General features: G+C 38.6%; 1 protein-coding gene across 1 annotated transcript in view; it reads right to left on the bottom strand.

The window, feature by feature from the left end:
• The window catches only part of LOC105393456, a 79,517-nt gene that overhangs the window by 42,497 nt on the left and 21,977 nt on the right, over positions 1-15,043 (bottom strand). Inside the window, exon 2 of the mRNA XM_048624495.1 lies at positions 11,879-12,084. Within this exon, the coding sequence (XP_048480452.1) occupies positions 11,879-12,084 (206 nt within the window). The remainder of the gene's footprint in view (positions 1-11,878; positions 12,085-15,043) is intronic.

The following is a 15,043-nucleotide window of genomic DNA, read 5'->3' as shown; positions in this document are numbered from 1 at the left end:
GCATATCATATATAATATCCATGTAATTAGGAAGTACTGCGGCGAGTCAAAACAGGCGCATTCATATCAGTTAAACTTCATTATAAATACTTAGATAAAGGTGAAATGCACACCATATTAGATGAATAGCCTATTTATGTAGTTTCCCAAACTATCAAATATCGGATGAATATAAAATTACGGTACTTGCTTAAAGATTGTGAAATATCCAGCTTTAGAATCTCCAGTAGGTATAATGTTATTACTTTTACGATGAACACTGTGTCTCTTTTACACCTAATCTGTTGTTAAAGTTAATGTTGTACTACTCAGCACTGGCCGCCTATTCCAGCTCCCAGCTCCCGGCCTGGGGCAGCTCAGTTATATGAACCTGCCGGGTAGAAGTAGGTCAGCTGGTAATGATGACATAAAAATATCAATTCAATATCACGAGCTCCCGTCGGCTTCCACTAACCAATACGTCGTTACCGTTACTATTAACTCTATATTATCCAAATTAATGGTTCTGGGAAAATTGGATGCGGCGATCAGACCATTTGAACCGATAGTAAAAAACAATACTTTCTGTATCTATAGAAGACTCTAAGTACTGGGCTATAGGGGCTAGAGTAAGTCTCATAATGCCTGGCATTTTCATAATTGTAGGTAACCTAACCTAACATATTAAATAACAGAAAGCGTGACATCGTGGTCGTTAAAAATTTCCTTCATAATATTTCACACGATTACTAAAGGTGGCTGTCTCATGTTTCCTAAAGTGAAATTTACGTGTTGCAAACATTGAGAAATTGCTCTGTTCCACCAAAGAATATAGCACTCTACGTACAATACTTGTGGAGCCGGCGCGGTGTTAGGTTTCTGTTTATTAAAGTATGAAGAAAGACTGATGAGGCGAGCGCGGCTCCCGACGCCCGCATTACCATACTCCTTTTATATTGCTTTATCTTTATCTGAAGGTAACTACAGTTTCATTGGGACTTTCATTGTATTTTATATTAGTTTTTAAATGTCTAGATTGAGGTTATCTAAAACTAGGTTTAAGACAAGGATACTCGTACTCGTAGCAAACAGACAGTTGTAAAAAGATAAAGATAAAGTTGTAAGTATGTTAATTTTATTGGAATGTGAAATAAGAAAAAAACCTTTAAAATACAATATCGGTGCCCAGAACAAATAGCAGCGGGCATGTTTCGTTAGCGGCGACATATCGAGACATGTCGAGGGAGAGACATAAGCCGATAACAAACAAAAATACCCACGCGCCCATTCTTCTGCTCGATTGAATTCCTTCCTGCCGAGTTTTTGCTGCTGCGGCAAATGAGGGGAGTCCGCTGATTTATTAATGCACTCTGTATGTATATATATACATGTGGCGAAATATGGACAAATAAACATCGCCCGGGACTGTGACTTGGCGGTCGAGGTCAAGTGATCACAACTCACAACTTTAATATTGCCGAGTGTAGGGTTTCAGACGATCTGCTACATTACTCCTTGGCTTAGGTAAGTAAATAATTGTAGAGTAAGCATAATGTACCTAGTAAGATTAAAAAACAAGTTTGATTGAGGAAATTGCAGTATTTGCATATTTAAGAAAAATTAAAAATGATGTCAATAATACCACCACTTTTTTATTTTTTTTATGTTTGGCCGTAGCCAATACTAAACCAAAACCTTAACCACATAATAATTTTAAAGGTAAACGTAGCTTTATTGACTACCTTAGTAGAATCGGCGACCTAGTTTATTTATCTGAAAGAAATAGCAGTGAGCGTAGTGACGAGCAGCAAGCCGGCGTCGTCGGTGACTCGACCGAAATTAATAACAGGATTTAGAAAAGACAGCATTTTTACTGAAATATTTCGGTACAATGGTCATCTAACAACGTTGTCTTGTCACTGGACAAAGCTTGTTTATGACGTTCGGTAAGCTCTGACAACATCGAAGCTTGTGCGAGGCAACATCGAGGCTTCACGAGACATGGCTCAATTAGAGTTGTGTGTCGCTGTCGGCCGCCGGTCTGCGTTTCGAATAATGATGTAGTTTTATGTCTAATGATTAAATTTTGATGTAAAATGTTTGTAACAATAAGTTACCTACAATGTCTGATTGTTACAAATATCTGTCATACCTACTTGTTAATTGGAACGGTATATAAAACGTTGATAACAATACATCAGCATACATATACAGCATAGTATATAATATGTCTTTAAATAATAAACTCAAACCTCTCACTCTCACTGCGAAACAGAGTCAAAGGGACTGGATTACATCTGTAATGCTGGCGACGATAGAACCATGTCTCAGATAATAATCTAAATAAAATCTTAACACCTAACGAGGCCTCGTTATTTTGTGAGACAGTAAACAGAGTGACAGAGTGTAAATTGCAGCGCTTTCAAGTTTCTTTTATCTTGGTTATTTTAATTTATACCTAAATGAATCTAATAATTTTCTTACAACTATGAAATAATAGCAGGGTAAGCGATGAAATAAATCATTAATAACGTAACCCACTAGTCTCTACCCGCGAGACTCGACCCACAGCTGCCGTAGCGGGTCACATACTAGACGCACTAATTTTTCAATGTGATTGCGTTCACAGTACTTAGGTACCACGTATACCACGCATAATGACAATGAAGCAGGCGACAACACACGCGGCGGCTCATGTCCCGCTCATGCCAATTAAATAAAATGCCTGTGTCGGCCATTAGCAGGCTGTTTCCCGAGTTTTGTGAATTTCCATCACATTTCTCGACATTTTATAAATTGGCCGCCGTGATTCCGCCAACCCTAAAATAAATTGATCTGATTTATCATCATACATTTTGTTTTTTGTACCGTTTCATTAATTTGATGAGCCTCCAAGTGTTAATTAGTTTATTTTTCGTTATAAGAATACATTGAGCAAAAATTTACATTTTAAAGTAATAAGTAGGTATAATAGGGAATATGCATGTGATTCAAATATTATTTTTAATAAACTTTGTTATTTCAGAATTATGCCTCCATCAATATTTTTGATTATAATTAATTTTTGAGCGAGTAAATAACTGAAAAGTACAAAAAAACTTCGGTAACTTTAAATCTTTGAAACATGACGGATTTTCTTAGAGCGGATGTGACGATATATGTCAATCTCACACAAAGTTTTGGGCGTTTATAAGTGGCCGTGTCGGTTATAAATTTTAAACTTTCTTTAAAATACCTAGCTTAAATTACTTTTTACTATAATAAAGCGATGAAAAACTATCTAACAAGAATATAAAAAAAGCATATTCCCTATTAAATTAAATTACAAAATTATAGTGCCACAAACTTATCTGTTCCGGTGAAAGCGAACTAAATTGATACATATCTCATTATTACCACCATGGACAGGGTGGTGACCATGGTGGTAATTCTGAAACTACTTTTCTCAAAAGTCAGGAATGTGAACACGTTTCATGTATGCATAATTTCATTCAGGAATGTAAAAAAATAGTATAATGACGAGGATGACGAGGTGAGTCTGGGTCACCCCTTATCAGCACATATTTATTATTTCAATATTATTATTTCAATATTCTGTATGCAATTATTTTGTATAATGTATGTACCTACACCGTATCTAGGCAATTGAAATAATATCGCTGAAATAAACATTTATTGACATGGTCGTTAATAATATTGTTATCTGTTTCATGTCATGTTTGTTGAAGTATTCTGAAACTGCAATTATACATACATGCCTCATGAAAGGTCATCAAATAAAATTTGATTGCTTGGCGCGCGGCGGCGGGGGCGGCCTCAGCGGGGGCGGCGGCGGTGTGGGGCGGGGGGCGCTAACTAACCAACTCCATCTCTATTTCATTTAGCGGTCAAACATTTTAACTGCACGCTAAACCACCACCGGTATGCAACCGGAATAAGTTTACTATATTTACCACTTGGCGGTTTCGCGGCGAACGAGACCGTAACTCTATGTGAGAGAGTGTAATTTGGTTTGCAGGTGGGGTGTCGCATTGCGCTTATGTCACCATTCTGTGCTGTTAGATCGCGGCTCCCGATGGCCCCGGCATGTATTTCAGTGTGAACTGTCATTTGGTGAACGTAAAGAGCGTTTGAGTGCGTGAGCGGCGCGGGGTGGTTCACTGGAGGGTCTGGCGGGGCCACGCGCGTGCCTCCATCGCGCCCCGACTTGTGGTGTGCCACTAGCTAGAGTATATTTTCTACATTTTCTAGTGAGGTAACTTTGTCGTATTTCAGTGTGGCCCCATGACTGCCTAACTGATGTGTTGAAGTTAAACCATTTCTTGTCAAAGGCGATGTTGTTAAGTTAGTCGAACTTTTATTTTCTTGTTTACATAATATTATTGTATCGTCCCTCCGTTCTTATCTCTATGAGTGTTTTCTAGTAGGTATGTTTGTCCGCCCAGTCTCTTGTTACCAGTCACTGGAGAGGCCCTTGTTCACGTCAGTGAGTGCCTATGAAACAATATACGTATTATTTGCGTTCTACTTTTTCAAATCGAGTTTATTACTTTTTTATAAGGATAGAATAGAAACATTGTGTTACCCCAAACTATTGTTAATACTTAGGTAGTTGGACGTGTATGTATTGTGCTGTTTTGTCCTTTTTACCTTACCATGCCTCCATTTAAGTGGAACTAAGGGTATTGTGACAGAAATCAAACGGGAACTATATCTTTTACATCTATCGTCTAAAAGGGTTGAATAAAAAATGAGCACAAATACTGAAACCTCGGCTTCAGCCACTCGACCTTTTTGTGTAAATACTTATTTTTGTTTGTTTCTCCTGTTGACATTGTGTTTGTTTGTGTGAGTCTGGCAATAAAACAACTTTAATAACATAACCCTGATTTGAAACAAATTACAGTGGTTGTTTGGGAACGACAGGCAGTGGTTCTTATAGACAGGGTTTAGAATTTAGTTGGAAAATTTGAAAGACCCTAAATAATATAATCTTAAAAGGTTTAGTGTACCTAGATCATACTACAATCAAACAATGAATGTAATCTAGAATTCTGGACAGTCCCGAGAATCAGATCCATATCGTGCCAGCTCGACCCTGGGAGTGCGCTCGGCATGGGTTCAAAGGTATTTGAATAATAGACACTAAGTTAAGATATTCGACCACAGACAGATAAGAGTGATGGACGTCGCGGCGAGACAAAGGTCGAGACTCACGGGCCCCTCGGAATACGAAGCCAGAACACTCCGGAGGGTCACTCTATACTGATGAAAAACGAACGGGAGCTGTGGAGCAATCACCATGTTTAATACAAGATAGAGTCAAGGCTCGCGCAGCAGCGATCCAAAACTTGGTTTTACGTCACATGGAGTGACCCCCAGCTCTAATATTAAACGTTCGCTGCTTCACAATCTTGATTTATTGCTCGAATATACGAGAGCACCGCGACACGGCGAATCGAGATATTAAATATTAGCTACAGACAAGTTTTAGGGCTTCCTTTATTGGAATTTAAAGTGCAGGAAGGAAAGTGGGGGAAAGGAACCTCTCTGAGGTTTAGGTATTGTCACTCTGTAAGGGGTAAGGTTTCTTATCAGGACCTGAACTTCATTTCGACCTGTGAAGCTCTTTGAAGTACAGGTTCAATGTTGTTAATTTACGAGTCCTTATTTCCGAGTAGGTAGGCATGGTAGAATATAGATAGATAGAATATTCTTTATTTGTACACAAGAATAGATTGTACAAAGCTGTGTTGTATTCCACTAACTATACCGAGATGGGCCAAAACAACAAATCAAAAGTCTAATGAAAATTTAACTTTTTTATGCTTATGTACCTAAACCTACCAACAGCTAATTTATATAGGTACCAAGCAGATGCCTGATAAATATGCTTGTACATGTAGCTACGTTAAATCCTTGTTAGTAAGTTCCCCGGTCGGCTCATGAGCTGGCGTTTGTGAACAAATCCTGATAATCCGCTTGTATAAAGTAAAGTTGGTAGAAAGAGGGCAATGAGCCGGATCCGGGCTGGGGTCGCCCGGGGGGTCACTCCACACACCCAACCACGACTCTATGATGGTGTATTAAACGTACCGATTGCATGACACCTTCAGATCGTTTTTTTTTTTGTGAAGCTAGAGTAAACCTCCGGATACTTTGCACGAATAATTATTAACTAAGTGTTTTTATGGTCCCGATAATAGTCTTAATCTAGATAAGTAATGAAATATTTTGATGACTGGTTTTAATGCTCTATAACTGATTCGCATGAAAAAAATCGTAGGTTTAAACCTGCGATCCATCGGGTATTTCACTACACACCTCAGGCCATTCGGCCTTTCCAAAGCAAAACTCAATTTATAGAGTACTAGCTGTTCCCGCGCGCTTCACTTCGCATTAAAAAGTTTTCCCGTGGGAATTCCGGGATAAAAAGTAGCCTATGTTTTTTCCCAGGGTCTAGACCGTATGTATACCAAATTTCATTTAAATCCGTTCAAAAGTTTTGGCGTGAAAGAGTAACAGACAGACAGACAGACACAGTTACTTTCGCATTTATAATATCAGTAAGGATAGGGCTTAACTTTTAATGCGCAGCTATAAATGTACAAGTGTACAAATTCACTATATCGCTATGAAATCGCTGAGTCTCGCTCGGTAGCCCGCGGCGCGAACTAACGACAACAACTACTAGCGACTCCCGCACAGAAAATTTACATGATTCATGCTCATAACAATTCCATTTCCGCTCATAACGGCACATACACAACACATAGCTCACACACGACATGTTGTTCAATGTTCATGTACTCTTCATTTCCCGTTTCATATTTTTCATTGGAGGATTTGTAAAATCTGCTTTCACAAAGTTACGTGGAATCGGTTTCAATCTAAAATATCCAATTTTATTATTTAACTGATTCTTATTGCACTTGATTGTTTATTTATATTTCTGTAGGTATACTAGTAAAATGGACTATTTACTAGACCTGTGTGACTGTATGTACTGCCAAAGTTTTAAGTAAAAGTAACCTTTATAATAAATAAGTAGGTAGGTAATATAAAAACTTTTGTAGTCTACCTACCCTGTTCCATTGAACACAGAAGTTTCATCGAACAACACCGCGCGTCGGCTATAAGATCCATAAAGAAACCAAAGCACCTGCCTCCATTGTGCTCTGGCCCGTTTCTTTGTTACGAACATGTAATAAATACTTACTTAAGTGAAAGTTAGTGAAGTTGGTAACAAGCTCATGATACAATACTTGGAGGTCAGAGTTGATCAGGCGAGCGTTGTTGTGAATGTAAATGCCGAGGAGTAGCGCCTCCCACCGCCGCCGCCGCCGCCGCCACCGTGGTAAACTTGCTCTATGGTTAACGTAAACTTCATTCAATTGTTTTTTTTCTTTACATAGCGAATAAAAAAGGGCAGTGACTCGATACCTACGTGTAACATTCAAAATTGTAATTACTTATGAGATAATTCATTTTAATTTAGTGAAAAAATATATGTGATAATATCTCCAATGAGCCTGCCAGATCGCCTCTAGGGTAAATAGCTAAAGTGGCTGTCTTTGAAGGGCGTTATAAGGAAAGAAAATATTCTAGTGGATTACGGGTAATCCAAAGTTATCATGCTTCATATAAAATGTCCGAAACTTTCAATACTGACGGACGATAGTTGTAATTCATCGATGGATGACGTCACTGGGAGCGACCATCAGGCCCTCTTCACTGCTCCAGTAGTCAGTAGTAGTCACTAAGTGCCTCGCTGTACGAACAAGCGCACTTCTCAACCAATTTAAATATTAAAACCCTCTTCAAAACAGTAACTTCATTTTCTTACTCAACATTATTTCACGTTGAAGATCTGTAAAATGGATTATGACAATTAAATAATGTATATTGCTTCGCTGAAATTTTAATAATTGAGCTACGTATTCTTTACGAAATATTTAGATCTAAATATTGAGTTTAATTTACAAATTATAATCGCAATGCTTAATATTTGAGTACGTACATAATATATAATTATTAGGTATGAATACAAATAGATAATTGGATGACAACAAGTCCACTTGGTTTACGTACACAATACTTTTATAATCAACAGTATATTTTTCGATAGATAGTAAGGACAAATACTTGCTGCAACCTCCCAGCATGACACCGTTCTCCCGGCAAAAGCAATATAATTATTTCAAATTAATATGACTATCATTCGCTCGGTAGCTACTCCTGACTCAAGTCGCGATTACTGATAATGAAGAAGCCTACGAAAAGTGAACCGTGTAGTAACAGAGACGATAAACAGGGTGTGGAACTCCTGAAACCGCAGCAGCGGGGATCAATAACAATGTAACATTCATGTCGACACAAAAACCACAAAAAACGTCATGTACAACAAACAATATACCCGCGTCGCGTTACTTTCAAAGGCTGAGCCTGTATTTGTATGAATGTTGGCAGGCGGACAAAGGCCGGGTGATCCGTCAGTAGCGCCCCCTGCTGGACGCCGGAGATGTCTCGAGGCAGGTGCGCCCTGAGGTCGGGTAGCAACAAGTTCCTTCCTTCTCTAAGTTATGCGATCATAAGTGGCGTAGCTGTTAGATACGGTCGCTTGCATAAAGAAGGAAAGCTTTCATGAAAATAAGCCTTAATTTCACTGAAGTATATAGTTCGTAGTAATTCTTATAATTATAATGTTAAGTATATTGTTAAGAGGTCATTTAGATTGTTTACTGATTGAAAAGTTTAGAAACGCTGTCTACAACCGTATGTCATTGAGTAGGTACCATTGCTTTGTGGTAGGTACCTACCACACCCGAGGAGTCATTTGCTTTGTACCCGAGTCCGCGTTGTTCTATGACCATATTAGGTATGTAGATGTACAAATTCAATTCGACAGCAGAAAAATGCAGTTTCAAAGCAAACCTCCGAACACGTGAGTCACGTGACAGTAAAAGTAGTCTTCATTGCCTTTTCAGTTCCGGGTCCTCAAGTTGTCCTTCGCCGCACATCAGCGCGATCCTGTGATCATTATTCACGCGGCTGTAGCGCGTACCTTTGATTATTAATATCTACCTCCCCCCCCCCCCCCCCCCCCGGGCTGATCCCGCGGCCTTTGAGGCTCAATAACGATTTCAATTTACTGAGAATATTAAGCACTCCCGTTTTTGTGTAGCCCATTTTATTTATATTGCTTCTTTTTGTGTGTGCTCTCAACAAAAAGCACTTTTATAGAATCCTGTGGTTATTATGAGTTGAACAAATATTAAGTTTGGTAAGCAATATAAAATTTTAACAATGTATGAAAATAAACAGAAAAGACTCATACTATTATCAAGGATAGGTAAATAAAGGCAACCTCACAAAATACGCGCGGATGAATGCATCGGAATCACGAGACATCAATACCAGCCATAGAGTAGAATGGAAAAAGTAACATACATGTACATACATATTCACGGATGCGAAAGAAAAGGGCTTTAGGTCCAATCTCGAAGTCACAAACAACTGCGATCGCTGTCATTTATTCCAGCCGCGCTGCTCGACTGAGGGCCGCAAGTAGCGCCGTCCTTGTTACCCGCCACTGATGCAAGTGAGACGGAAACATAGGTCTAATTTACTGAAATAGAAAAATTGCGGCGACCAACTCGATCGAGAGGGTTCGCTCTTCTACTTTATAGCGAGCGGGCGCAGTTAGCTTCGTTACTAGATATCGTGGTCTGGATTCAACAGTGTAGGTATTGTCGAATTTTCAAAATGGAAAAATTTATATTAACTTAATTTGTTATCGTTACATTTGCCAGTAACAATAACTACGTTCATAATAAAATCTAGACACTGACAAAAACATATATTTAAAATTATATTTACTTACATAGAACGAATAACCAAATAAGATTGAAAATATATTTTAATTTAATCGGTCTTTTATCCGGAATAACGACCTCCGCGGCGATTAGTGCCACGTGCTGACACACATCCGTCTAAAAACGCCCTCGCGCTGTTACTCATTCATACATACATACATTTCTGGAGCAATTCTGCGAATTGGTTTTAATTCAAGCCTTCCTAAATCATAATTCTGCGAAACTTTTGCAATTCGACATAATATATTATGGGCTTAAACTTAAAAATATGTTCATCTAAAACTCTTTCCATGCGGCTGTATCGTCAGTTGTTCACGCTTTACACGCATACTTGCAAGGTCATAGCGCTAAAACGCTGCTACGAGCTACGAGCTACGAGCTACGAGCTACGAGCTACGAGCTACGAGCTACAGGCTACGAGCTACGAGCTACGAGCTACGAGCTACGAGCTACGCGCTACGAGCTACGAGCTACTGCTGTAGTATTTCTTCGCATGTTTTGTAAGATTATATAAGGCACAGTACAAGCCATATTTTTAAGACGAAATGTTTTTGTCCGATTATTATTTAGCACTATGTATTTATTAAAGCCAATACAATTTCTCTATCTCATAACAATGTTAATTCGGTTCAAATTATAAGTTATCCAGTTTCCAAGAAACAAGAGGAGTTATTGTGAAGCCACTATCCTCTCTTCATTGATACAGTTCTAGTGCAAACTTCGCACATTATGCAAACATTATTGCTATGAATCCAAATTTACGTCGTCTCTATAACTCTCTGTACTTACTTATATTTAGGAATAAGGATGGGTGAAAAAGTTTAATGGGGCTATCACTATTATTAAAATATTAAAGTTGGTGTACCACTATTTTCACTTCTGCCACTATTTGGCTCTGACGCCTCTAAGTCAAAGTCAAAATTTTTTATTCATCGTACAAATATAAAATTTTCTGATGAACGTAAATTTTTACAAATTACTCTCCGTTCGGATAAGGGGGGGCTCTTTCTGTCTAAGGAGAAGAACTCTCTAAGATCATAGTCAAGGGCGCATACATAGGGCGCGCATGAAAGTGTACATAGGAACTTACTGTTTATCCCCACACACATTTATTGTCACATCCCGTCACACATTTATTGTCACCCCCCCCCCCACACGTCTGAAACTGGACGTAACCACACTGAAAGTGGAACCGTCATCTGGCTAAACACATTTCATACAACGATTATTGGAATTGGCTCGTCACCCGACATCTGCTGACGATCGGTTTGAATGTTGTAGCACTAATATCGTTTCCATGTCCCCCCCCCTCCCCCCCACTTCCATGACAAATGAACAATGTTTGTCGCGGAATTGGAATTGATACGATGTTAATTAATTATACTTTATGCTCAATTGAATTTTATTTGGAAAATACAACCAAGCGTAAAATAAACGCATAAAATATATTTTTGTACAAAAGCAGAGCAGAGGTTACTTGATACAGCCCACGGTGTAATGATTTTTCAGTTGTTAGCTTTCGTTTGGAAGGCAGGGACTGTGAATGCATATTTTTGAGTAAAAAGCACAGATTACCAAACATTAATTTTCATTTTGTAACAGATTACTGTTTTGTTGTAATTCTTACGATTTATTATTTCTTATGTCGACATAATAATATTAATTACAGTGTCGATGTCGAGAGAACAACGTGGGGGTCGGGAGGAGGTCAAGTTCAACTTACCAACAATACTACTGAAACATTACGACTACTCTATTACTACAATGTTATGTTCAAAGTATAAGTTCACCAATTTCCAAGAAACAAGGAGTTATTGTGATGTCACTATCCTCTCGTCATTCTACATTTTGATTGACGGTCTCAACCAAATTCTTAGGGTGGGTTGCACCATTTAACTTTAACTATTACAAACGTCAAATCCCTTGACGAGAGAGATCAATCTTCAAGAGATTTGACGTTTGTAATAGTTAAAGTTAAATGGTGCAACTCACCCTTACAGTAATTACATACAGACAGCACTTACCAAGACGTCAATCCCGGGTATGTGGAAGACCTTGAGCGGCGGCACGTCGCGCGGGCTGTAGCGGCAGAACTCGCGGTCGCCGCGGTACCACTTGACGGAGTAGAGCTGCTCCTGCTCCAGTGAGTAGAGGCAGCGCATGAGCACGCGCGCGCCGCGGGGGGCCGCGCCCGGCGCCACTAGGCGCACGTCGCGCAGGGACAGACCACCTGTGGGGAGAGAATAGAATATAAGTTGCTGTTCCCGCGAGCTTCGCTTCACTTTAAACAGTTTTCCCGCGGGAATCACGCGATGGACCTATGCCTATGTGTTAATCCAGGGTGTCAGCTAACTCTGTGAGAAATTTCACTAAGATCGGTTTAGCAGTTTTGACGTAAAGAAGTAACAGTCATACACACGCATTTATAATAGGTACTAGTAGGAGAGGATGTAACTGATGACTTTGACGACCGAATGGTGTAACGAACGAGTGACGTTGACTGCTATGCCGAATGTCCCGGGGTCGATTTTTCCCAGCCCGTTCAGATCTATTTGTTTAAAGACAGATATTCTATTCTATTCTATTCTCATAGGGGGTACAAAAATAAGACTACAGATATTCTGTAGTCTTATTTTTGGATGTTAATATTATCATATAATAACTGTACTTGTTATTATATGATATTATTTAGGTATATAATAGCCGGTAGTGCTTGGATGAGGAAGCCAGTCTAGGCAAGCATGCATACAGCTGTTTATTTTCAGTATGAACAACTATACAATTATTATTTTATCTCATAGGTGGCGGTGTATCATCTCGGCAGCTGTTTGCTAATGTGCGAGCCACTGATGAAGTTACTCGCAGGACGCGCTAACCGGGCCCGCGGCGGGGCTGGCGTGCGGAAGAAATATATGTAACACTCTTATTAGCACTCTCAGGTTTCTCAGATAAAATATGTTTTAAGTAATATAAAAAATACTAACTAAAGTTTAAAGTTCAAAACAAACTATATTGATAGGTATCAAAGTTATCAAACAACAAACACAACATTCAAATAAAATTGTTTGACTGGATAAAACTTAGATTAGTATCAAGTATGCATAAGCACACAGGTTCCATTTTATAACCCTCTTTTTTTGGTTAGGCATAATAAATATGCTAATAGATACTGGTGTAAGCGTAGTATCATGATGGCAAATATTGTTTTTGTGTTTGTTCGTAATTGGTGGAGCCGGCGCGGCGCCGCGGAGTCTGCCAGCATGCAGGTCACGAACTTTTTGTTCGTTTATAATTTGGTCCCGTTAGCTTTTTACAGAAAGCTCACATACTTGATTACCTTGTTTCTGGGTTTATGATTGAATCACAGTGAGTATAATAATAATCATGCACTGAAGTAAAATGAAATTAAAATATTATAAGTAGGTTATATAAAAGCTTAAACTAAACAAATACCTTACCATCCAACCTGAATTCATAATTATAAAAGCAAAAGTTTGATACGATGTTAGTTTTCTTTCACCTACAAACTAATGAATGAATTTTCACTGACTGCGGCACAGCTATTTAACCCAGAATTTGCATGGGCAAACTTTTTTAGGTAAAGTGAAGCTCGAGGGCAATCGATAGTCTATTACGGTATAAACCTAGTTATCCACTAAGTGTGTAATTTGTATAATCGTCAGTCGCCGCGTCTCCCGACTCTCCTCATTACGCCGCTTGTTCCGCTGACAATGTGAAGCAATTTGCCTTCATTCAACATGACGTAATATCCCATTACACGAGCCAGTTACCTATAAATTTCGATTATTTATATAATAAGATTAAGCTCAAAATTCTCCCGAGTTATACGAGAAATTGAGGAAATGTTGTTGGTACTTGTGTTGTGCCGACACCGGTTGCGCACCGCGAGCTTCGAAGCCTTAGAAAATTTTCTTAACCTAGCCTTTATTTGACATGCTTAGATGAAAAAGCTTATTTTTATTAAATCGGTTATATAATTGTGCTCAAGCTACGGTTTGACCAAGGGAAATAGGAAATCATTTGTGAAGATATCATAACTGGAATTAATTTCCATGACGGAAATTGAAGTACGGAATACTCGAATTTCAAAATGAATAGCCCATTAGTGGTCGTCCGGTGGGGCCTTGTGTTCCTTGTGTCCAGGCACTTAGGGCCGGCAGTCGCGTGACAAGAGCTCGTTATACAAACGAGGATTTCTTCTCATTCCCCCCTCGAGCCTGACCTCTGCTTCGTTAAAAAAGATGTAGGAAATATGTTCCGCCGCCAACTTTACACTATACAAAAGATAACTGAAGTAGCGGAGAGTACCTGATTTGAGATAAGGCTTGTTGACGTCGGCCACAAACCCGGGCCATTTTATTTTTGTCTAGAAACCACAGGATTTTTATGAAATGAAACAATGTGAACATCCTTCATACTTAAAATAGTAGGCGGAACTAAAACAACTTTTTCTAGAAAACAAATATAATGAAATAAAACATTAGTTCTTTCCATGCAATGTCAGTCAATATGATGAATTCCAGTTTAGTCTAAAAAACAATGATGAAGTCAAAATTAGATAGAAGCCAAACATTGGATACATCAATAACAATTCAAAGAATTTAATATTAGTTGTGAGCGGAAGTGAATAATTAGCGGCTTCTAGGAAACATCGTACCTTTCAATAATCCGATAGTCTGATACATGTTGATAGGAATAGATTTTGATAAATTTCAGTCACGGCTAAATACAATTATAATTATGACGTAATTGTGTGCTGAATCTGATCCTTTCATCCTCGTCAGTTTGATAATCGTGTGATATTGTACGTGGGATATAATAATATTTTGTTCGCGGACAGACTCAGTAGTTGGAGGCCAGCGAGCCTTGGGATCCCGGAACTCCCACGGGAAATTACTTTGAGACATAAGTTAAGCAAGACAGAAAGCGTTTAACAACTATTTACGATTTTATCCAGGATATATGACGGAAAGTTGGGTTCTACTATTACCTACTACCTATATTTTTTGCAATGATGTTTTTTTTCCATAGAGTTGAATTCTATGAATGAATTTTAATAGCGGTTCGTGTCACAGGAGGTACAAAAAAATATGTTATAACATGTTGGGTATCATTATAACATGGCTCATAATTTTTGTTTATAACAATTTAATAATAATTTAATTTAA

The sequence above is a fragment of the Plutella xylostella genome, chromosome 12 (genome assembly GCF_932276165.1).
Source record: "Plutella xylostella chromosome 12, ilPluXylo3.1, whole genome shotgun sequence".
NCBI lineage: Eukaryota > Metazoa > Arthropoda > Insecta > Lepidoptera > Plutellidae > Plutella > Plutella xylostella.
The sequence above is the reverse complement of the archived record's forward strand: the minus strand, read 5'-3'. Positions and strand labels throughout refer to the sequence as shown.